The sequence below is a fragment of the Schistocerca serialis genome, unplaced genomic scaffold (assembly GCF_023864345.2).
Source record: "Schistocerca serialis cubense isolate TAMUIC-IGC-003099 unplaced genomic scaffold, iqSchSeri2.2 HiC_scaffold_1393, whole genome shotgun sequence".
Taxonomy (NCBI): Eukaryota; Metazoa; Arthropoda; class Insecta; order Orthoptera; family Acrididae; genus Schistocerca; species Schistocerca serialis.
Window position 1 is genome coordinate 15654815 of NW_026047617.1, and position 25789 is coordinate 15680603.

General features: G+C 46.4%; 1 protein-coding gene across 1 annotated transcript in view; it reads left to right on the forward strand.

The window, feature by feature from the left end:
- Positions 1 to 11982: 11982 nt before the first annotated feature.
- Positions 11983 to 25789, forward strand: part of LOC126442630 (mucin-5AC-like) — a 44524-nt gene continuing 30717 nt past the window's right edge. Inside the window, exon 1 of the mRNA XM_050090717.1 lies at positions 11983 to 12070. Coding sequence (XP_049946674.1) covers positions 11983 to 12070 — 88 coding nt within the window. The remainder of the gene's footprint in view (positions 12071 to 25789) is intronic.

Here is a 25789-nt window from a genome sequence, read left to right on the forward strand (position 1 = left end):
CGTCTTTCTAATTACTTCATGATCGTAGATACGATCATACCCGGTTGTGAAGTTATTGTTATGACAAAAATTTCCTAAGGGACCAGAAAGTTCTTAAGGGCGCAAAAACAACTGTAACATCACACAAAAGAGAAATTCAATATTAAAGCTGATGCAAGAAGACGATAAAACAGTTTTCTTTTTATCAATGTAACACGCACATTGGACTGCTGATCTTGGAGTCTGTAATATTAGCAAAATGCATAATTAAAATGAAAATAATACTGAGGAGATAATAGGAATGAGCACTGCTAAATGATTCAGTATTCCCGGAACAAATATTTATTATAACTAAAACATATATCGTACCTTAAGCTTAATACTACAATGACGGTAGATTTTTATGTCCATATCATGTCCATTAAGCGCTCTTTTATATAGCCATTGTCCTCTTGAGTCGCTCGTGCTTCGTCACGGTAAGTTACAACAGTTCTTCTTCCTACACTTCACTCAAAACTTAGACAGAACACGTTTTTATTTATTTAGTAAAAATAATTAGATCAGACCGCCACAAATCTGCGTCTGTCTTACTCGAGAAAAACAGTAAAAGTCCTTTTAGCGCTCAAAGCTTCATTTGTTCTCCAGCGAACAAAATAGTGAAGGATCGCATATCCATCCGTACTTTTCTGTTTATATTGCCGCCCAAAGACGACGAATTACATTATCTAGAAAATTCCGCCGTCGCCATGCGACGCCTTATTATATATTAATCATTCTTTATAAACAAGTATTTGCCTTCTGGCTGAATTTGCTGTTTTAATTAAGCCAAAAATAGCGAATATCACAACTTGCAATTACAATTATAATTACAATGCAGTTTCTAGCGTTAAAAGGTTTCTTGTCTTTTCACATTTAACCAAATATAACATTGATGACGATAATTCATGGCAATGTTTGCCGACAAGATAAAGAATGCAACTTTTTAACACTAGATTGCGTACTCACGGCAGTTCTCCTTGGCCGTTTTTTGGTACGACTTGGAAAGAGAAAAATTAATGAATGATCGCTGATGCGTCGGTTCTCGATTGTGTTCAGGAGACGTACAGATTGATTGCGCGAAAATAGTTTCTCAAATGACCTCTTAACCCGGATTGCTTTCACGCAAGCAGATTCTTCAATGAATTTACCTTAGGGACCTATTTGAATAATAAAAAAATGCAAAACAGTGAAATTTTATAAAAAAGTTGTCAGATCGGAAACTGAACACATTAATGGTCTTCCAAATACAATCGAGACACCGCGATAAAGAGCGAACCTGTAACAAAGTTCATTTAAACAAACATTATTTGTGGTTAATTTAAAGAAAAGAATAAGCATAGATTTTCTGTACAGTGAAGCATCAATATATTCTCAAAGAACAAAGGCGTTAAACTATAAACATTAACAAATTTACAATGAATACAAAACTTACACTCTTATGTTCTTCTCATACGTGGAACAGTCCAACAATCGCTGCTTTTGCATGTGTGATATTTTGTAAAAATTAAATGTCCTCGGCCTGCGCGTAAGTATTTTTTATCGTCACAAAGTTTACAAAAGCGTTTTGTTTTTCTTGGTGATAACGTGGTTTTTTCACACTAAAATAAATATAACTTGTAGCGGTGCTACACAACAAGTCTTAACAAGTCGGCGACCAAACATCAAAGGTAATGAAGTACTTGTTAACATATCGGCGACCAGAAGTACAACTAACTATAAAGACTCTAGAATTTTCCTAACAAATGATAAATTGTTCTTTCTTCTGCTTCGCAGCTTCTTGCTATCCAGCGCTGCGGCAATGATTTTAAATATCTGCGCCCAGCGAGTCAGTGTACCTTTTAAACGCTGGCCGCGCGTCTTGGTATGGGCGCACGTTATAAACAGATTTCATTTCTTTACTCTCGCGTTGTCATGCTTAGTATCATTACAAACTACAGCTCGGTGGCTATCCTTTTCTCATATGCAAAATGTCTGAAATCCAATAATATCACAAGTTGACTGTATTACAGTTCTGTGTACCTAATTGAACAGAACCCAAGCACGAGCACTGTTCTCATTCGGGTGTCAAAAACTTGTAAGTCAATAGTATTATGGTAAATAAATAAAATTCATGATTATAGTAACAAAATATTATTCAGAACAACAATAATTTAAGCATAAGTTAACTGTATTTTTCGGACCTTATTAGACTACGAAAAGACGTACCCTTAGTTTTATTTCAACATTTTCATAACAAAATTATTTTACTTTCATTCGCCCTGTAGGGGTGAGTACATAGTTTCTGCGCGCATCCATTTTGTCCATTCTTCTCGCATTGAGACTGCGTAACAGTACACTTACTATTGGTAATGCAAAAGAAAAGGGGTGAGGGATAGCATTCTCCTTGTAGGTTATTAGCCTCGTACAAGGGTAGAAAATATATTTCGCTATTCTTGTGGTCCGAAAAATACGGTATTAAAGTGAAAAAAGAATATAGAACTTGCCAATTTTGTTTCTTTCATCTATGCTCTCTTCATCGAAATCGGGCACAAACTAAGTAATAACTTGTTGCCACGCTTTCATTCTCATGACTTTGTTACTGTAGTCACCGCTTTTCATATCCAAATAACGGGACGACTTTCCACTTGACTTATAAAATCTTCTGTGTTGTTGAACTCTGAACTCAGGGCTGCACTGTGTGGAGAACCACTGGGCTCAGCGACGGCTGCCTGCCTGTTGGCAGCCCTGCTCTGCTCTGCACTGCTGTGCTGTGCCTGTGGTCGGTGTCCCGGCGTGAACACCCCAGTACCAGGGCTGATGCGTGTCCGGCGGTGACCGCAGCCAACACACTGCACTGAGTCACATGTGACTCAGTGCAGTGTCCCGGTGTGAACGCTCCAATTCAAACGAATGTATCTCTATCAGTGTCCGTCACGTGTGTCCCAGTGTGAAACGAGCCTAAGTGATCCACGATGTAAATATTTCCGAGACCCCCTACATCACATCAGGAATGTACGAGCTCTGATTCGAGATTACTCGCAAAGTTGTGCCTTTCTGACGGATGTAGGGATTTTCGCCACGAAACACCACCACCATGCCTCAAGGCTTGCAAACGTGAACAAGTCTAAATTTGCAGTCCACATTGCAGAAGAAGATCATTAGGTCAGTAACATTGAGTGTAACATCATCATATTACGTTCGGCAGAAAGAGGGCCAATTATGAATCGGTCTGCTGATTAAGGATAACATCAGGGTCTCACCGACTTGCCTGACACTCCTTTCTGTTAGTCGTTTAGGAAAGTACTTCGAGGTGTCAGGTCAGAGGGGTTCCCTGAACACAATTTCTACACAAGGCAGCTCAATAGGCTGTGGAGTGCAGGGGTAGGCTAGCAATACAAATTACAGAGTAAAGGAAAAGAATATTAAGTCACTCAACTGATTGCTATTTGCCTGTTTAAATGTTTAACAGAAAGCCTTTTAAGAAAGCAAGACTAGAAAATGTGGCTGATGAGTTAAAATAATGTTTAAATAGGCTCTGACCGAGCACATATTTTAAAACGAAATACTTCCTTTAAGGAACCAGCGATCAAAATTAATTACACAATCCTCGACAATCATATTACATTCAAGACGTTTAAGATTAAACAGTAATATATATCAGAGAGCTGCAGTCCCAAGTTTTAAGCAGCACGTTTCAGATTCAGTGCACTGCAACAGTACAATACAAGCCCCTCAGAGGATCTCCCCACACAGGAAATTATTGCCGCAATCGACAAAATATCATTCCATGTACAGACCTAAACTAAACTAAACTAAACTAAAAGCTCTCTCAAGTTTGGTACAGTTAATTCCCTTTCAACATATACATCACAAGTCTAGCCCTAGCACCGACACCCCGCAATGTAGCACGCGAAAAACTACAGCGATGCACCCATCACGTATCCTTACAAAATCCAAGAACAGAGAGCCGGCTCCCCAATAGCGGAACATTTAACCACGTGCAGCGTGCGGGATGCTGATCTCGCCCTTAACCTCAACACCAGTTCAAATACTCGTCAGCCTACAATCTTGAACCACCATACACATTCCTTCAGTTACTGCATAGAAAGCCAATGTGATAGGCAAACGGACGAGCATATGATAGAAGCTTAAGCAATTTGCTTACTAGACAACCCTTATGAATAGTAGCCGTAATTTTTTTTAAACGTGAGCACAGCCACAATCGAAAGACAAACAACGCCAATCATAAGGACAGTAGCACATAAGCAAGTAGCAACGGTAACTTCTGCTTAGACTGGCTACAAATCTGCGCGTGATTTAACACACCAGACAACAGTCTTTACAACATAACCATCAATACAATAGCAAATTACTCACACGTGTACTCCCCCACGATTTCGATTCGCAAAGCCATAGACAAAACGTGGAGAACGTATCACTTAGACCAACATGATGGTGCTTAGTTGCACAGCAGAGAACCAGACCTAATGAAACAGCCACAGTTTTCGCCTCTAAATTGCCACAGTGCAACTGAGACTCAATCACAAACGTAATTTTACATCACCAGTACCCGTATAGCCAATACAAGCGCCTGATTTTCACCCGTTTATAACGGCAGGCAGCAACACCGTACGGAAAAGAGCGTACACACGAGCTCTTACCAATTCTCTTCTCCGTAAGCAGCCAACGGAACTCTCGGGAACCACTGGGACATCCAGTGCAAAAATCGTTACTCCTTCACACACATTACAGGACGCCCACTTCCCACCGCTTGCTTGCTACGGTGCCTTCCGTTCAGAGCCCAGTCGTATACCTCCGTGCGATAGGTCCGGTCCCACACTCGCTGCGTCAACCCGACAGCCGTCTTCCACCACGTCCCGAAGTGGCTGAGTAACTCTCAGTGCTGCCTCCCCTTAGTTTGTCTGCGAGGAGAACAAGTGGAGCACGTCACAGCGCGACGAAGCCAAGTGTTTCCCCGGCAGTGGGGGCAGCACTGACTACCTGTCTACTCAGAATGGCGTCCGTTTTTTTTGTGGTTTTAGGGCGCACAACTTCAACGGTCATTAGCGCCCAGACTACGTTAGCAATGCACCGCGAGGCACAAGTTTAAAACAGCAACTAAAAGGGAAAACACGATAAAAGACACTGACAGGCATAGGATTAAAAAAACAGCATCATCAAATGTCCTTAGAGAGGTTTGTCAAGTTGATAAAACGAACAACGCGAGCAGCTGCTCGTGGGTCATCCGCTAAAATGGCATCGAGAGTACATGGCAGGCCAAGATCAAGACGCAGTGTGTTAAAACCCGGACAGGACGTTAAAATGTGGCGGACCGTCAGCAATTGCCCACACGGGCAGAACGGCGCCGGCGCAGCCGTCAGCAGATGGCGATGGCTGAACCGGCAGTGTCCAATTCGTAACCGGGCCAAAACGACCTCCTCCCGCCGAGAAGGGCGTGAAGAGGTCGTCCGAGCCGTGGGGAGAGGTTTCGAGGCCCGAAGCTTGTTGTCTGTCAGTGGAGCCCAATCGGCATGCCACAGCGATAAAATGTGCCGACAAATGACCCTGCTACAATCAGATGAAGGCACACAACAAGAAGCTGTCCGAGGCTGGAGGACCACAGCCTTGGCCGCGGCATCTGCAGCTTTGATCCCAAGGATCCCAACACGGCCAGGAACCCACATAAAAGTAACTGGAGAACCGTCGTCCGCCAGCAGCTGAAGAGAGCGTTGGATCCGGTGCACGAAAGGGTGAACTGGATACGGATCACTGAGGCTCTGGATGGCGCTCAGGGAATCGGAGCAGATGACGTAAGCAGAATGTCGGTCGTGGCAGATTTAAAGAACAGCCTGGTAGTGGGAAAAGAGCTCAGCTGTGAAGACCGAACAATGGCCACGGAGCCGGTATTTGAAACTTTGTGCCCCGACAATAAAAGAACACCCGACCCCGTCACTGGTCTTAGAACCATCTGTATAAATGAAGGTCATATTAATCAACTTCGAACGAAGTTCGACAAAACGGGAGTGGTATACCGCTCCGGGGGTAACCTCCTTTGGGAGCGAGCTGAGGTCAAGGTGAACGCGAACCTGAACCTGAGCCTGGAGCCGAGGTGGCGTGTGGCTCTCGCCCACTCGAAAGGTTGCAGGGAGTGAAAAATTAAGGTGTTGAAGGAGGCGACGAAAGCGAACTCCAGGGGGTAGCAGGGCAGAGACGTACAACCCGTATTGACGGTCGCGAGAGTCGTCAAAAAAGGAACGATAAGACGGGTGGTCGGGCATTGACAGTAGCCGACAGGCATACCGACACAGCAGTATATCGCGCCGGTAGGTGAGTGGCAATTCACCAGCTTCAGCAGGAAGACTCTCGACGGGACTAGTATAAAATGCTCCGATCGCAAGACGTAAACCCCGATGTTGTATGGAGTTGAGGCGGCGTAAGATGGACGGCCGTGCAGAGGAGTATACGAAGCTCCCATAATCCAGCTTTGAGCGGACGATCGACCGATATAGGCGAAGTAGGATGGTTCGATCCGCTCCCCACGACGTACCCGTTCTCTAAATGTCCTCCGTGTTCTCAGTGGCACAACGGGCAGCCAAATATGACATGTGGAGACCAGCTAAATTTCCTGTCAAATGTAAGACCTAAAAATTTTGTTGTCTCCACGAATGGGAGAGCAACGGGACCGAGTCGTAAGGACGGTGGGAGAAACTCTTTGTAGCGCCAGAAGTTTATACAGACCGTCTTCTTGGCAGAAAAACGGAAGCCACTGGCGACACTCCAGGAGTAAAGACGGTCAAGAGAACGCTGAAGACAGCACTCCAGGAAACACGTACGCTGCGCGCTGCAATAGATGGTAAAATCGTCCACGAAAAGGGAGCCTGATACATCAGCTGGGAGGCAATCCATTATTGGATTGATCGCTATGGCGAAGAGAGCGACGCTCAAAACTGAGCCCTGTGGCACCCCATTCTCCTGGCGAAAGGTGTCTGACAGGACAGAACCCACACGTACCCTGAACTGTCGATCCATTAAAAAGGAACGAATAAAAAGAGGAAGGCGACCGCGAAGGCCCCATGTATGCATGGTGCGGAGAATGCCCGCCCTCCAACAGGTGTCATAAGCCTTCTCCAAATCAAAGAACACAGCCGCGGTCGGGCGCTTCCGCAAGAAGTTATTCATAATGAAGGTCGACAAGGTAACCAGATGGCCAACGGAGGGGCTGCTACGAAATCTACATTGTACATTGGTAAGTAGGCGTCGAGATACGAGCAGCCAAACCAAACGAGAGTTAACCATTCGCTCCATCACCCTACAGACACAGCTGGTAAGCGAGATGGGTCGATAACTGGAAGGCAAGTGCTTGTCCTTCCCCGGCTTAGGAATCGGTACAACAATAGACTCGCGCCAGCATGCGGGAACATGTCCCTCAATCCAGATGCGATTATAAGTACGAAGAAGGAAACCTTTACCCGCAGGAGAAAGGTTCTTCAGCATCTGAATATGAATAGAATCAGGCACTGGAGCGGAGGACCGTGACTGGGCAAGTGCATTTTCGAGTTCCCGCATGGTGAATGGGGCATTATAACTTTCACGATTCGAGGAGCGGAAGTTAGGTGGCCTAGCCTCCTCTGCCTGTTTGCGGGGGAGGAAGGCAGGGTGGTAATGAGCGGAGCTCGAAACCTCTGCGAAAAAGCGGCCGAAGGCATTGGAGACATCCTCAGGGGCCACAAGGACGTCATTCGCGACCGTCAAGCCGGAAACTGGTGAGTGGATCTTAGTACCAGATAGCCGGCGCAGGCTACCCCAGACAACAGAAGGAGTAAAACTGTTGAAGGTGCTTGTGAAAGCAGCCCAGCTGGCTTTCTTGCTTTCTTTAATAATACGATGACACTGCGCACGTAATCGTTTATAATTGATACAATTTGCCACTGTAGGGTGGCGTTTAAAGGTGCGTAAAGCACGTCGACGAGCACGTCGACGAGCACGCGAAGCGTCTCTACATGCTGCAGTCCACCAGGGGACCGGTACGCGACGTGGAGAAGAAGTAGGGTGAGGGATGGAATATTCAGCAGCAGTGAGAATGACTTCCGTGAGGTGTGCGACATGACGATCGCAGCTTGTATAGGTTTGATCCTGAAAGGTCGCCCTGGAAGAGAAGAGCCCCCAGTCTGCTTTGGAGATGGTCCAACTAGATGACCACGGAGAGGGGGTATGCTGCAGGAGATGGATAACACACGGGAAGTGGTCGCTCGAATATGTATCAGAAAGTGCATACCACTCAAACCGGCGTGCAAGTTGGGTAGTACATATAGAGGGGTCTAAATGGGAATAGGTGTGAGATGTGTCCGAAAGAAAAGTAGGGGGCGCCAGTATTGAGGCAGACAAGATTGAGCTGGTTGAAAAGGTCTGCTAACAGGGAGCCCCTCGGGCAGGATGCTGGAGAGCCCCAAAGGGGATGGTGGGCATTGAAGTCTCCAGTTAACAAAAATGGTGCAGGTAGCTGAGCAATAAGTTGCATCATGTCTGCCCTGGTAACGGCAGACGACGATGGAGTGTAATCGGTACAAATGGAAAATGTAAAAGTGGGGAGAGTAATTCGAACGGCAACTGCCTACAGGCCGGTGTGCAATGTGATGGGATCATAGTAAATATCATCCCGGACCAGCAACATAACCCCTCCATGAGCCGGAATACCTACCACAGGGGGTAGGTCAAAACGCACAGAGGTGTAGTGTGCCGAGGCAATTTCATCACATGGGCGTAGCTTCGTTTCCTGGAGGGCAACGACGAGCGGAGCAGCAACTTCAAGTCCTCTCGGTTGGAGCGAATGCTGCGAATATCCCAGTGAATAAATGCCATCGTAAGAAGAAAACTAAGATGAAAGAAGGGGTCACCTCTAAGGCCGCTGAGGGCCCGGCTTCGAGCGAGCACTGCCGCCGCTATCAGTGGGCGGACAGTCATCGTCCATTGCTTCTATAGGTTCATCGGCCATCTTGGTAAGATGGCCGGGAGGGGGAGCTTCCTCCGCCGGTGAACAGCCACATGGTCGGCTACCAGCGGAGCTGCCAGGCGAAACGGATGACGGCCTGGGGCGGCAACCGCTGGGTGGCGCAGGAGAAGAAATGCGCCGTGGCGGAGAAGGAGAACTGTGCTTCCTATGAGCCTTCTTGGAAGGTCGTTTGGTGGAAGTACTGGTAGACGGCTGGGAGTTCGAGGTACGTAGGAAGTCTGCACGGGACGGTTCCTTCTTGAAGGCCTGACTTCTGGGTCTTCGTCTTGGCAGAAGCTGATGAAGGTGCTTGTGTCTGAGGGGTGATGGGAGGAAGAGGAGACGTCGACCGTGCGATCTTAACACTGGCCGAACGGACGACCGTGGTGCTGAAGGTCAGATCGCATGTCTGGGTTGCCACCTCCCTGGTAGTCCGAGGAGAGGCGAGGACACTACTGTATTTCCCCGCTGGGAGCAGCGTGGGCTTCCTACTAGCCAATAGCTTGCGAGCAGCCGAGGTGGACACTCTCTCTTTGACCCGAATTTCCTGTATACAGCGTTCTTCCTTGTAGATGGGGAAGTCGCGGGAGGATGCTGCATGGTCACCCTGACAGTTCACACAACGACAACGAGGAGACGGAGGTGGACAGTCACCCTCATGGGCATCCCTGCCACGAGTGACACATTTAGACGCATTGGAACAAGACTGGCGAGTGTGATTAAAACAATGACACAGGTGTCGGGACATAGGGGTGAACAGAAATAACCTCGTAGCCCGTTTTGATGCGCGACGGGGACTGTATACTATCAAAGGTCAAGAAAAGTGTCCGGGTCAGTACAAGGTCATTGGTGACCTTTTTCATGACCCTATGGACAGCCGTCGCGCCCTGCTCAGGGAGAAAAGACTGAATCTCCTCGTCAGTCAATCCGTCGAGTGATCTAGTGTATACCACACCACGAGACGAATTCAAAGTGCGGTGAGCCTCCACCTGGACAGGGAACGTGTACAAGTGGCCCGAAGCAGTTTTTGTGCCTGAAAGGCGCTCTCAGTTTCTATTAACAAGGTACCATTACGCAACCTGGTACAAGACTTGACAGATCCGAGTATGGCATCTACGCCCTTCTGGATAACGAAAGGGTTGACAGAGGAAAAATCCTTTCTGTCCTCAGATCGAGAAACTGTGAGGAACGGTGGGGCAGGCAGTAGTACTTTTGTCACTGGTGGCTGGTCAAGTTTCCGTTTGTGGGCGGACGTCGAGAGAGGAGAAGAGAAATCCACTGCGGAGGAATCCCCCATGATTGCCAGCGTCTCCGATAGCTCGCTCCTTCCTTGTGGGGACCCTCTCAGAGGGCGCTCCCGCCTTAGGTGAATGTTTACACCTCAGGTCACACCTCCCGAGAAACAGACAGAGGGACCAATCGGCATGGTCAGAAGGTATCAGCTCAGGCAATCACCCCTCCCTGGGCCTGGCCTTTACCAGGGGTACGTGCGTGCCTTACTTGTCTACGCAGGGCGGGGAATTACTCGTTACCCCGTCACCGGCTACGCGTGCTAACGCGTGGGTCGGCCCTCAGGCGCGCACAGGGAGGAAGGAAGAAGAGGAAAAAGAAGAGAGAGGGAGAGAGGACAGACTGTCTCAAACACCGAGGCGGAGACCAGAGAGGGCAAGGAGAAGGAGGCAAGGAGAAGGAGGCAAGGAGAAGGAGGCAAGGAGAAGGAGGCAAGGAGAAGGAGGCAAGGAGAAGGAGGCAAGGAGAAGGAGGCAAGGAGAAGGAGGCAAGGAGAAGGAGGCAAGTGAAAAAGTAAGACAGTGAGATGGAGAAGAACAAAGAAAGGAACCAACCAAAGGAAGGAAGAAACCAGAAGAAGTGAAAAACCAAATTGTCTGCAAATATAGGTCGTGGAACCGTCCGTCTCCGGACGCAGGCGCTAACTACCCCCTTGAGGGGGAGGGACTCCTTTTAGTCGCCTCTAACGACAGGCAGGAATACCTCTGGCCTATTCTAACCCCCGGACCCGCAGGGGGGGGGGGGGGGGGATAGAGCGGCAAGTCAAATAATCTGATGGTGTCTGTACCGAAGGTCTTACAGTACGCACACCACATCCATACAATTGGCGTCGTGAATGTGTTGAATACATAAAAGCAAAATATAATTATGCAAGTATTTATGTGAAGGGACCGGTTGGTAGGACATGTTCTGAGGCATCAAGGGATCACCAATTTAGTATTGGAGGGCAGCGTGGAGGGTAAAAATCGTACAGGGAGACCAAGAGATGAATACACTAAGCAGATTCAGAAGGATGTAGGCTGCAGTAAGTACTGGGAGATGAAGCTTGCACAGGATAGAGTAGCGTGCAGAGCTGCATCAAACCAGTGTCAGGACTGAAGACAACAACAACAACAACAACAACAACAACAACAACAACAACAACAACATAATGGTAATAAAATAATTACAGTGATACTACTCAGGATTTCCTAGTTTTGTACATGCACTGAATGCCGCTTATGAAATACCGAGTAGAAGGACTGTAACAAACGTGATGTTGCCAGCAGCACATGCATCTTTTTTTGTACTTTCTCATTTGCTTCTGCAAGGCATAAAGACAATCTGTCTCATTAGAAGCTGACATCCAGAAATCTGTCAAGTCACAGCCGAGTAACTTTAACAACACTTTATAAATGAACAATTCAGATTATAGTCTGAGCTGGTATCGGCACCACTGAAATGACTGCATTCCAGCAGTACAAATTTGTACACAGCTTTAAAATTACAAATTTAATCAGTCTTGGTGACAAAATTTTAATGGTGGTCACAGCATTTTTCATATTTGGTGCATTGTCTGTTTCCAGCATTCTCAAGTGGAAACATTTTGGTTGTTATGCTCGTACTCTTAATTTAGTTGTGCAGGATGCACTTACAAATGTTCAGAAAGTCACAACAGTTGTTTTTTTTTTAAGCAGGAGCAGCAGTGCAACAGCGCGGCTCTTAACATGCCGACAGAACAGTGGCAAAGTAAACATCAAGAAATTGATCCAGGACTTGCCCACAAGGTGGAATTCAACCCTGTTATGTTGGAACGTATTGTTGAATTGTCAGAGGCAGTGAAAAATACAGTTTCCCTTAGTGACGGAAGTTCTGTGGGCCTGTTACAATCAAATGATGATTGGGAAATCTGTTCCCCACTCTGTTCGATTTTGAAACCGTTTGAGCAGGTTTCGAGGCAGCTCAGTGCAGAGGAGTACCCAACTGGCAGCTTGGTAAGTTAATAATTTACTTTATTTGGCTCATGTACGTTCAATGTCATTTTATTGTGTACTTTTCTTATGTGTTGTGTAGTTAGCATATTTGTCTAAATTTTCAGGTTATAGTCCTGACACGTGGCCTTCTGGCAGTGTGTGACGAAATAGCCGAAATGCAGTTGCATGAAGTTTCAATGAAAGATGTTGATGCACTGAAAGAGGGGCTTACAAACCGGTTTTCGAATCTTGAGCAGAGCAAATCCATTGCCCTTGCTACCCTGGTTCTGAAATGCCAGCAATTTGAAACGTGGATCCAGCAGACAACACGAAGAAACAGTTAATATTGTTTCCCAGAAACTGGAAAAATGTAGGCCAGTAGGTATTCAGCGTTCACAATCTGTTGAGCCAAATAATTTGGCAACTGAGTCCTTCTCTGTGTGGGGCATATTTGATAAGTTAGTGAAACATGCACAGCCACAGGGCACAGTACAGTCATGTGCTATTGTAGAGGTTCAAAGGTATGTTGACAGCTCAGTTATCAGTAGAAATGAAGATCCTTGGGCATATTTACTGATTTTGTTACCACCACGCCAAACCATTGCAAAAGTAGTCCAAGAGATTTAATGTTGTAGCAACTTCAGTTTTTGCGAAGACCCTCTCACAAGGCACAGGACATTTAATAAAAGACAGAAGAACCCACCTCAAGCCATCGTATACAGAAAAACTAATATTTCTGAATGCCAATGGTACCTGTGATTAGACACTGTTGCTGGTAAGTGATACATTATTAGAACGCAGAACATTGTTAAACTGCTCATAATCAGAATAGTTGTACATGAACAAGAATAATTATTATCTTCAATATGTTTCTTACATGCGTACACTCTGTTGCAGAAAATTCTGGACCTGTGTGAGGTTTGGTTGTGTTGAAAGTGCCTAGTTACCTCCATGAAAGCAAACAAGACCACGTAACTTTATGATGATTATGAAACACCAAAATGCTCACATTTTACATTTTGCTAAATTCATGTTAAGAATAATTTTGCCAGAATAAGTTATTTAGGACGTATGGGATATGACTAGGAACATGAATCGGAGCCCAAACATTTTATTTCATTCACTTTGTAACTGTGCAAAGTTAAGTGTTATAGTATATGTTGATCTGTCAAAACAATATTGAAGAATGATATCTTAGTGCAATACATTATAACAGAGCATAATCCTTACTAAAATTTACTTTTGTTGTGAGCCTTTATAGTGTAAGCCCACAGTGTATGACAAACAAGTCATTTATCTTTTGTTGCAGATACTTTTCACTTACTGCAAGTATTTCACTGTGTTTTCTTTCTCAATCTTTTGATGCTAGAGATGTAACTCACATTTATGCCAGTCTTGGAAGTGATATCAATGGTCTTTGTTATGTTAGTTTCTGTTTGTTGGATACACAGATTTAGTTTTGTTGATACATGCACAGTAATTAACAATTTAATGCTTCAGAGACCACATTTTTAACCAGAATTTCATCATCACCCACTACTACATTTAAATCTTATAGATCGTCAACTATTTGTTCATTCATTTGTCTACAGAAAGGTGACAGAGGAACAGGTCATACTGGTAGCAGTATGTCTGTGACTTGGATGGAGCACAGTTACTGATTTGATACCATTAAGGCACAAAGCTTTGTAATGATTAAAATGGTGAGTGAATGTAAGTTATTTCTGACACACAGCATTTCTTTATACTAAAACCTACTTTAAATACTGGAAGTATTATCTTGATCACCTCGACTTGGATTATCATTGACTGACTGTCCTCACTTGAAAAATAACAGGCATACTATCTAGAATATTACATGAGCTTAGGCTGAAGGAAAAAATTCTATGTATGTAATAACAGCTGATTATGTGTGATGATGTAGACATACTATAATCTGTTGTGTGATATCTTTTACATAATAAACTTTGTGAAAACATGTTGATCAAAACTGGAATGAGCAAAGAATACCAACCAAATTTAAGACCAAAAAACCAGAAAGAGCCATGACCAGCTGTGGAACCCATGCAAGTTTGGTAGTTTGAAAAATTTGTGATTATTTTCGTTTTTTGTTGTTGATTGTAGATATATGTACATGTACGTTCCTGTCTCCTGCTAAAAATGAACCATCCCAACTAGCAAATTTTGCTCTGTTATTTAGAACTTTTAATTAATGCAATTAAAAGAGCCACCTGCACTTTGAGAGGACTAAAACTGTTGAGATTTTATTACTCATCCAATAGTATGTGGGGCATGTGAAATGTTGTACAAGTATGAGCAAAACAAACGTGTACAAATGTTTCATGTAACCTGACGAGGCGAACCCAAGATTCAAGGAGGAGGGGAAGGATCCCTCAAGACTGCAACATAAAATATTTAACATGTAGCAAAACAACTGCACACAGTTTTGAGTAGCTGGTTTTCGTTCAGACTGTGGGCCAATGCCAGAACGCAAGAGAAGTTTCCAGCTCAGCAAATGCTCATTTTTATGAATTTGTCAGTAAAATATTGTAGATAAATACCAAAAGGAAAATGCTTCCCATAACACAGATCTTTTATTAAAAATGTGTCGTTATAATGCAAGTTGTAACTTTTTTAAATATTTGCAGTCTGCGTAACTTGAAACACTGAATTAAGTATGTGGAAGAAACAGCTTGTCTACATAACAATGTAACTGTATTTACACCAACATTATATGATTTAATATTTACTGGCAATGCCACATGTAAAACCATAGATAAATAAAATCTATTTGAATTTCAACAGAATACAGTAGCTTCCACCACATATTTGCACACTTATAATTTACTGAATTCAGAAGGATGTAGGCTTTAGTAGGTACTGGGAGATGAAGCAGCTTGCACAGGATAGAGTAGCATGGAGAGCTGCATCAAACCAGTCTCAGGACTGAAGACCACAACAACAATTTACTGAACAGCTTCAGGAAATGCCATCTGACTGTGACCATGAGCACATATCCCCTGCAATAGCCACTCACTGCTCACTGTACGCACTAGCATTTCCCGAGACCACTTGCTAATGCACTGCTAAGGCTCTTACAAAGCTAAAACTGAAGAATTTAATGAAGTTTGTTCCTGCAGTTGCAGGTAAGTTCACAGGGTGAGAATGTACCTTTCCAACACCCAGTATCTTTCTTTGAACCAAATTAAGAGCAAGGGCTGCAGACAAGTTTATTAGAAAGATTAAATTTGGAGATGAAGTTTAACACTTCAACTTGGGTAAAGACTCCCATTTCAATGTGAAAAATTTTAATATCTGTTTTATGCATATGTTATTCCCTAAATGTAGCTGTATTTTGAAGGAGATGGTGACAAAACCGCTGTGAATTGTTCAACTTGCTTGCTCCAATCCAGTCACTTGTTACATAGGGCCTATACATTTTAAACTTAGTTGCAATTCCTTTTCCAGTGCCTGAGACTTCATACTGGCCTCACGATCTAGATGTTCGCCCTTAAACTTTATCTCGGCAGGATTACTGAAGTATTAGTTGGTCTTTATGTTAACTACACTATATTTAAAAACAACTCCAATAACCTCACACTCAAAGTTATTAGCAACTTACTTTACGTATTAAAAAAATAAATCTGCCTGAGTGGTTTTAACACTTGTAATATGCCTCTGCTTGGGACTTTTTTTTGGTGGTTTTAGGGCGCAAAACTTCTATGGTCATTAGCGCCCAGCCCGTGACTTAGGAAACAGGAAAAAACCGAAATTTAAAACCAGCAGCAATGGGAACAAAGTCATAAAATTTGAGAAACTAAAAGCAGAAGGAATGCTTAAAAATCCACTACAGAAAGGGGTTGGTTGTCCCCAAAAAAGCTTCAAATGACGTCATTTCACTGTCACTAATAAACTGGAGAACGCGGTCGGCTGAGCGCGTGTCATCTGCTAAAATCGACGATAGATCAGGCGATAGCTGTAGACGGGAGCGTAACGGATTAAAATAGGGGCATTCAATTAAAAGGTGTCTGACCGTCCACAGCTGAGAGCAGTGGGGACAGAGTGGGGGAGGATCGCCGCTTAAAAGATGTCGATGGCTAAAAAGACAGTGCCCTATCCGGAGTCTAGCTAAAATTACCTCCTCCCGACGACGCGTTCGGGAGGAAGAGGTCCAAGCGCAAGGAAGGGCTTTCACTTCCCGCACTTTATTATGGGGAAGTGTTGACCAATGCGCATGCCATAAATGAGCAACTTGGCGACATAAACCGCTCCGTAGATCGGTGAAGGGAAGCGACTGAGTAGCTGGCCGAGGAAGAGAGACTGCAGCCTTGGCCGCTATATCGGCCGCCTCATTCCCACAGATACCAGCGTGTCCCGGCAGCCAGAGGAACGCCACCGAACCGCGCGACCACTACGGATGCAGGTTCGACTCGTGCCTCGGGCATGGATGTGTGTGATGTCTTTATGTTAGAACTAGTTAAATCTAAGTTCTAGGGGACTGATGACCTCAGAAGTTAAGTACCATAGTGCTCAGAGACCTTTGAACCATTTTTGAACTTAATGCTTTATTAAGATAGACTACCGTCGTGATGTTTCTGTAGTAAGCTGAATTTAATTTGTTTAGTAAAGTGAATATTTTATTTGCATTTTCCATTACTTTAATTTCTCTTTGACGATTACTGTTGCGTTTAGTAATCAGCAGCTGAATTTTCTTTCACGATATCTACAACAATCTGACAATGCAACAGTTGTTCACAAATTCTACGCCAGTAGAAACCTACTTCTTTTAACGATGTCATTAAACCATAAGAGTATTGTCGTCTAGAAATGAATTGCCTTGACGGTTGATCGATCAAGAGCGGGAAAGGTAATATTTTACGAATGTATGACGAGAGTGACAAGTGCTTGAGAGAGGACTTCCGTATCAATACAAGTGTCTGATAGGAAAGTAGTCTCTCGATCTCCTGGATAGTTTTGTTTCTCAAGTCAACAGAATGAGTTATCATGCAGTAGCACAGGTGATGTAGTTTTGTTGCTCGACTTTCTTACATTGCGACCAAAAGGTGTCTCAGTTGTTGACAACAAATTCCAGCTGTGTTGCGCACACCCCTTGGGGCAGAATTCGTAGTCCATAACACACTTATGGAACTATCAAATGTAAAATATTATGTTCACAATACTCTTTGCTCTAGTCTACGTCTTTTGGTGGGGCTCAGCCTTTCATTTCTTCGTAGGAAGTTAGCGATAAAGGCATCATAACGCGTCACCAGTAACAGTACTGCGTAGGAATGCTCAATGAGCGACCTGATGACGTTCAATAATAGGCACTCCGTTGATTTTTGTTGTTTCGAATTAGAGCATGCAGTACTCCTACACCAGACTTCTGGACTTTGCCTGTTGAATGCAAATGTCGCATGATGGTAAATTGGTAATCTGTCACATACATCAGTAGTCGAGACTTCCTTAATGTGGAAAATCATTCATGCCAGAACGATCTTTGGGAAAAATACGCCAGAAAAAGATATTGTTTCAACAAAGGCACTCGCTCCACGCACAGTTCACATCTTTCTAGCTGCCTCCTCTACATTCACCCCTCTGTTACACCAAAAGTAAGCATTGTAAAATTGAGTTGCAAGTGGAAAAAGGAGTAACATCTGCAACACAACGTTTAACTGTAGTTCATGATTTTCAGGTATGCAAAATCCTATGCTTAACTGCAAGATGATAACTAGAACTTCAAATTCGAAAATGACAGTTGATATATACACAGCGTGGCGCCGCGTTCACCTGGGCGGCGCCGAATTTCGGGCGGCGGGTGGCGTCTGGCCGGTGGCCGCTGCAGCGCCAGGAAACGCCCGAGCGTAAGCTGTTGTGATCGCGACGCAGCCACGAGCTGTACTGCGGAATTGTTTCTGGAATACTTGTTACTGCGGGTGGTAGAATGTTAAGCGAATTGTCTTCGATGTTCAATCACTCATAACTTTAGACCGAAATGTGATTAAAAAAAAAAATCAGTTGGACGCGAACATGCGCTAACCGTCGTGCATTGTAAACTTCAGAGTCGCAAGACCACGGGCTCACTCCAGCCGTATCGACTCGGAAGTAGACAACACTTCCTTCCAACTCTTCCCCATCTTACAGTGTTGCCAGATTGTGCAGATGGCCGGACTTGGTTGTCAGGGGCGGTCAGTTTTATTGGCCACCTTAACTGAACGACTCGGACTTAGTATCTGTGGCGGCCGGCCGGCGGTCAGTTTTTATGTCAGACTGCACATAGAACTTAATGAATCCATTTCCTAATACCAGTTGGAAGAACGCAGTAGCGCACGAATACCAGAAGACTGTATTCCGTGCAGAGCGAAGAAGACTTCGTTCAATGCTGGAAGGTTTGTGTTATCAGCAAAGATCGAGGCATCCCACTCTTATCATAGCCAGGACTCTCACGGACACTGAATAGGAACACTGTTGGCAACGAAACTGTCCTCCACAATATTTGAAACTTCCCTACACCCAGAGCAAATCCCGTGGATATGGTCACCCTCAGGCAATTTGGATTACCCTCTGTTTTTTTTTTTTTTTTTTTTGTGGTTTTAGGGCGCACAACTTCAATGGTCATTAGCGCCCTGACTACTCTAAGAATACACCGCGAGGCACAAGTTGACCACAACAACTAAAAGGGAAAACACGATAAAAGACAGACTGACAGGCATAGGATTAAAAAACAGCATCATCAAATGTCCTTAGCGAGGTGTGTCAAATTGATAAAACGAAGAACACGAGCAGCTGCTCGTGGGTCATCCGCTAAAATGGCATCGAAAGTATTTGGCAGGTTAAGATCGAGGCGCAGTGTGTTAAGATCTGGACAGGACAGTAAAATGTGTCTAACCGTCAGCAAGTGCCCACATGGGCAGAACGGCGCCGGCGCAGCCGTCAGCAGATGGCGATGGCTGAACCGGCAGTGTCCAATTCTTAACCGGGCTAAAATGACCTCCTCCCGCCGAGAAGGGCGTGAGGAGGACGTCCAAGCCACAGGAAGAGGTTTTAAGGCCCGAAGCTTGTTGTCGGTAAGTGCAGCCCAATCGGCATGCCACAGAGATAAGATGCGCCGACAAATCACCCTGCTAAAATCGGACGAAGGGACACAACAAAAAGCTGTCCGAGGCTGGAGGACCGCAGCCTTGGCCGCGGCATCTGCAGCTTCGTTCCCAGGGATACCGACATGGCCAGGAACCCACATAAAGCTAACTGGAGAACCGACGTCCACCAGCTGCTGAAGAGAGCGTTGGATCCGGTGTACGAAAGGGTGAACCGGGTACGGATCACTGAGGCTCTGGATGGCGCTCAGGGAATCTGAGCAGATGACATAAGCAGAATGTCGGTGGCGGCAGATGTAAAGAACAGCCTGGTAGAGGGCAAAGAGCTCAGCTGTGAAGACAGAACAATGGTCATGGAGCCGGTATTTGAAACTTTGTGCCTCAACAATAAAGGAACACCCGACCCCGTCATTGGTCTTAGAGCCATCTGTATAAATGAATGTCATGTCGATGAACTTTGAACGAAGTTCTAAAAAACGGGAGTGGTAGACCGAACCGGGGGTGACCTCTTTTGGGAGCGAGCTGAGGTCAAGGTGAACGCGGACCTGAGCCTGGAGCCAAGGTGGCGTGCGGCTCTCGCCCACTCGAAAGGTTGCAGGGAGTGAAAAATTAAGGTGTTGAAGGAGGCGACGAAAGCGAACTCCAGGGGGTAGCAGGGCAGAGACATACAACCCGTATTGACGGTCAAGAGAGTCGTCAAAAAAGGAACGATAAGACGGATGGTCGGGCATTGACAGTTGCCGACAGGCATACCGACAAAGCAGTATATCGCGCCGGTAGGTGAGTGGCAATTCGCCAGCGTCAGCATGAAGACTCTCTACGGGACTGGTATAAAATGCTCCGATCGCAAGTCGTAAACCCCGATGTTGTATGGAGTTGAGGCGGCGTAAGATGGATGGCCGTGCAGAGGAGTATACGAAGCTCCCATAATCCAGCTTGGAGCGGACGATCGACCGATATAGACGAAGTAGGACGGTTCGATCCGCTCCCCACGACAGACCACTGAGAACACGGAGGACATTTAAAGAACGGGTACAACGGGCGGCCAAATAGGACACATGTGGAGACCAGCTAAGTTTCCTGTCAAATGTAAGGCCTAAAAATTTTGTTGTCTCCACGATTGGGAGAGCAACGGGACCGAGTCGTAAGGACGGTGGGAGAAACTCTTTGTAGCGCCAGAAGTTAATACAGACCGTCTTCTCGGCAGAAAAACGGAAGCCATTGGCGACACTCCAGGAGTAAAGACGGTCAAGAGAACGCTGAAGACAGCGCTCCAGTACACGTGTACACTGCGCGCTGCAATAGATGGTAAAATCGTCCACGAAAAGGGAGCCTGATACATCAGCTGGGAGGCAATCCATTATTGGATTGATCGCGATGGCGAAGAGAGCGACGCTCAAGACTGAGCCCTGTGGCACCCCATTCTCCTGGCGAAAGGTGTCGGACAGGACAGAACCCACACGTACCCTGAACTGTCGATCCATTAAAAAGGAACGAATAAAAAGAGGAAGGCGACCGCGAAGGCCCCATGTATGCATGGTGCGGAGAATGCCCGCCTTCCAACAGGTGTCGTAAGCCTTCTCCAAATCAAAGAACACAGCCGCGGTCGGGCGCTTCCGCAAGAAGTTATTCATAATGAAGGTCGACAAGGTAACCAGATGGTCAACAGCAGAGCGGCGCCTACGAAATCCACATTGTACATTGGTAAGTAGGCGTCGAGACTCGAGCAGCCAAACCAATCGAGAGTTAACCATTCGCTCCATCACTTTACAGACACAGCTGGTAAGCGAGATAGGTCGATAACTGGAAAGCAAGTGCTTGTCCTTCCCCGGCTTAGGAATTGGGACAACAATAGACTCGCGCCAGCATGCGGGAACATGTCCCTCAATCCAGATGCGATTGTATGTACGAAGAAGAAAACCTTTACCCGCAGGAGAAAGGTTCTTCAGCATCTGAATATGAATAGAATCTGGCCCTGGAGCAGAGGACCGTGATCGGCCAAGTGCGTTTTCGAGTTCCCGCATGGTGAATGGGGCATTATAACTTTCACAATTCGAGGAGCGGAAGTTAGGTGGCCTAGCCTCCTCTGCCTGTTTGCGGGGGAGGAAGGCAGGGTGGTAATGAGCGGAGCTCGAAACCTCTGCGAAAAAGCGGCCGAAGGCATTGGAGACAGCCTCAGGGGCTACAAGGACGTCATTCGCGACCTTCAAGCCAGAAACTGGTGAGTGGACCTTAGTGCCGGATAGCCGGCGCAGGCTACCCCAGACAACAGAAGGAGTAAAACTGTTGAAGGTGCTTGTGAAAGCAGCCCAGCTGGCTTTCTTGCTTTCTTTGATAATACGACGACACTGAGCACGTAATCGTTTATAATTGATACAATTCGCCACTGTAGGGTGGCGTTTAAATGTGCGTAAAGCACGTCGACGAGCACGTAAAGCGTCTCTACATGCCGCGGTCCACCAGGGGACCGGTACGCGACGTGGAGAAGAAGGAGGGTGAGGGATGGAATATTCAGCAGCAGCGAGAATGACTTCCGTGAGGTGTGCGACCTGACGATCGCAACTTGTAAAGGTTTGATCCTGAAAGGTCGCCCTGGAAGAAAAGAGCTCCCAGTCTGCCTTGGAGATGGTCCAATTAGAGAAGCACGGAGAGGGGGTATGCTGCAGGAGATGGATAACACACGGGAAGTGGTCGCTCGAATATGTATCAGAAAGTGCATACCACTCAAACCGGCGTGCAAGTTGGGGAGTACATATAGAGAGGTCTAAATGGGAATAGGTGTGAGATGTGTCCGAAAGAAAGGTTGGGGCGCCAGTATTGAGGCAGACAAGATCGAGCTGGTTGAAAAGGTCTGCTAACAAGGAGCCCCTCGGGCAGGATGATGGAGAGCCCCAAAGGGGATGGTGGGCATTGAAGTCTCCAGTTAACAAAAGTGGTGTAGGTAGCTGAGCAATAAGTTGCATCACATCTGCCCTGGTAACGGCAGATGACGATGGAGTGTAAACGGTACAAAAGGAAAACGTAAAAGTGGGGAGAGTAATGCGGATGGCAACTGCCTGCAGGCCGGTGTGCAACGTGATGGGATCGTAGTAAATATCATCCCGGACCAGCAACATAACCCCTCCATGAGCTGGGATACCTACCACAGGGGGTAGGTCAAAACGCACAGAGGTGTAGTGTGCCAAGGCAATTTGATCGCATGGGCGTAGCTTCGTTTCCTGGAGGGCTACGACGAGCGGACGGTGCAAGCGGAGCAGCAACTTCAAGTCCTCTCGGTTGGAGCGAATGCTGCGAATATTCCAGTGAATAAGTGCCATCATAAGAAAAGGAAGATGAGAGAAGTGGTCACCTCGAAGGCCGCTTAGGGCCTGGCTTCGAGCGAGCACTGCCGCCGCTATCAGTAGGCGGACAGTCATCGTCCATGTGGTCTATAGGGTCATCGGCCATCTCGGGAGGATGGCCGGGAGGGGGAGCTTCCTCCGCCAGTGAACGGCCAGATGTACGGCTACCAGCGGTGCGGCCAGGCGAAACAGATGACGGCCTGGGGCGGCAACCGCTGGGTGGCGCAGGAGAAGGAATGCGCCGTGGCGGGGAAGGAGAACTGTGCTTCCTATGCGCCTTTTTGGAAGGACGTGTAGTGGAAGTACCGGTCGAAGGCTGGGAGGTCGAGGTACGGAGGAAGTCTGCACGGGATGGTTCCTTCTTGAAGGCCCGTGCATCTGACTTCGATGTCTTCGTCTTAGCAGAAGCTGAGGAAGGTGCTCGTGTCTGTGGGGTGATGGGAGGAAGAGGAGACGTCGACCGCGCGATCTTAGCACTGGCCGAACGGACGACCGTGGTGCTGAAGGTCAGATCGCATGTCTGGGTTGCTACCTCCCGGGTAGTCCGAGGAGAGGCGAGGACAGTACTGTATTTCCCCGCTGGGAGCAGCGTGGGCTTCCTACTAGCCAATAGCTTGCGAGCAGCCGAGGTGGACACTTTCTCTTTGACCCGAATTTCTTGGATACAGCGTTCTTCCTTATAGACAGGACAGTCGCGGGAGGATGCGGCATGGTCACCCTGACAGTTCACACAACGAGGAGACGGAGGTGGACAGTCACCCTCATGGGCATCCCTGCCACAAGTGACACATTTAGCTGCATTGGAACAAGACTGTCTAGTGTGATTGAAACGCTGACACTGGTAACAGCGCGTAGGTGTCGGGACATAGGGGCGAACAGAAATAACCTCGTATCCCGCCTTAATGCGCGATGGCAGCTTAACACTATCGAAGGTCAAGAAAATTGTCCGGGTCGGTACAAGGTCATTGTTGACCTTTTTCATGACCCTATGGACAGCCGTCACGCCCTGCTCAGCGAGGAATGATTGAAGCTCCTCATCAGTCAATCCGTCGAGGGAGCTAGTATACACTACACCACGAGACGAGTTCAAAGTTCGGTGGGCCTCCACCCGGACAGGGAACGTGTACAGGAGGGTGGCCCGAAGCAGTTTTTGTGCCTGAAAGGCACTCTCAGTTTCTAGTAATAAGGTGCCGTTTCGCAACCTGGTACAAGATTTGACAGATCCGGCTATGGCATCTACGCCCTTCTGAATAACGAAAGGGTTGACAGAGGAAAAATCCTTTCCGTCCTCAGATCGAGAAACTACGAGAAACTGTGGGGCAGGCGGTAGTACTTTTGTCACTGTTGGCTGGTCACGTTTCCGTTTTTGAGTCGAAGTCGAAAGAGATGGAGTAGAATCCATTGCGGAGGAATCCCCCATGATTGCCAGCGTCTCCGATGGCGCGCTCCTTCCTTGTGGGGACCCTCTCAGAGGGCACTCCCGCCTTAGGTGAATGTTTACACCTCAGGTCACACCTCCCGAGAAACAGACGGAGGGACCAATCGGCATGGTCAGAAGGTATCAGCTCAGGCAATCACCCCTCCCCGGGCCTGGCCTTTACCAGGGGGTACGCGCGTGCCTTACATGTCTACCCAGGGCGGGGAATTACGCGTTACCCCGTCACCGGCTACGCGTGCGAACGCGTGGGTCGGCCTTCAGGCACGCACAGGGAGGAAGGAAGAAGAGGAAAAAGAAGAGAGAGAGGGAGAAAGAGGACAGACTGTCTCAAACGCCGAGGCGGAGACCAGAGAAGGCAAGGAGAAGAAGGTAATGAGAAGGCAAGGAGAAGAAGGCAAGGAGAAGGCAAGGGAAAAAAGGCAATGAGAGGGCAAGGAGAAAAAGGCAATGAGAAGGCAAGGAGAAAAAGGCAATGAGAAGGCAAGGAGAAAAAGGCAATGAGAAGGCAAGGAGAAAAGGCAATGAGAAGGCAAGGAGAAAAGGCAATGAGAAGGCAAGGAGAAAAAGGCAATGAGAAGGCAAGGAGAAAAAGGCAATGAGAAGGCAAGGAGAAAAAGGCAATGAGAAGGCAAGGAGAAAAAGGCAATGAGAAGGCAAGGAGAAAAAGGCAATGAGAAGGCAAGGAGAAGTCAAGGGAATGAGTAAGGAAGACAGTGAGGTCGAGAAGAGCAAGGAAGGGAACCAACAAAAGGAAGGAAGAAACGAGAAGTGAAAAACCAAAAAGACCACGATTATAGGTCGTGGAACCGTCCGTCTCCGGACGCAGGCGCTAACAACCCCCGTGAGGGGGATGGACTCCTTTTAGTCGCCTCTTACGACAGGCAGGAATACCGCGGGCCTATTCTAATCCCCGGACCCGCAGGGGGGGGATTACCCTCTGTTGTGGCTTACCAACAGAAGTACAAGGATAGCGTACCAATAGGGACAAGAAAGGAGGATTGTTATTTCTGTTTTTGGCGCCCTTCATGCCTCCATTTATTGCACCATTACACACACACATCATGATATATGAGACATAATTGCCATATTGAAATTGTTATGACAATATGTATCACAAAGGGCACACACAATGGAGTTTAAGAAATTACAATGGCACATCAACTCCGCTATGACAAACGGTGTGCACAATGAAGGCCGCATAATGCTACCAATCTAAGAAATTAATATACTAGCATAAAATTAACTAAAAAGCCTAGAAGGAAATGCTTATGAGAAGAACACAATGGGGCCGCAAGGGAGGAGGCAACACAATACTTAACTCAGGTGCACCAAAACAAACAACGGACACCAGGCCGCGCCAGCAACGCACACGTAAGGCACGCAACTACTCTCTCCGGTGCGGTTCCGCGTGTTCCACCCAAGTAACAGCTACCTGAAACATTTTAATACTTTGAACACTACACCAGTGACCGGCAAATTAAAAAAACACAATAACATGACAAAAATACAGTAATTTAAGAAAATCACATATGACAACGAGCTTAAGGTCTTTCGGTAATTAACAGACTACGAAACAGGTAAAGGGGAATGTGCTACTATTAAATCTTCCGTAATTACACTACTAAATTTGTCAGTACCCAAGTTGCAATTAACGCAACAAGAATTAAATCATTTAAGTGATAATGGTA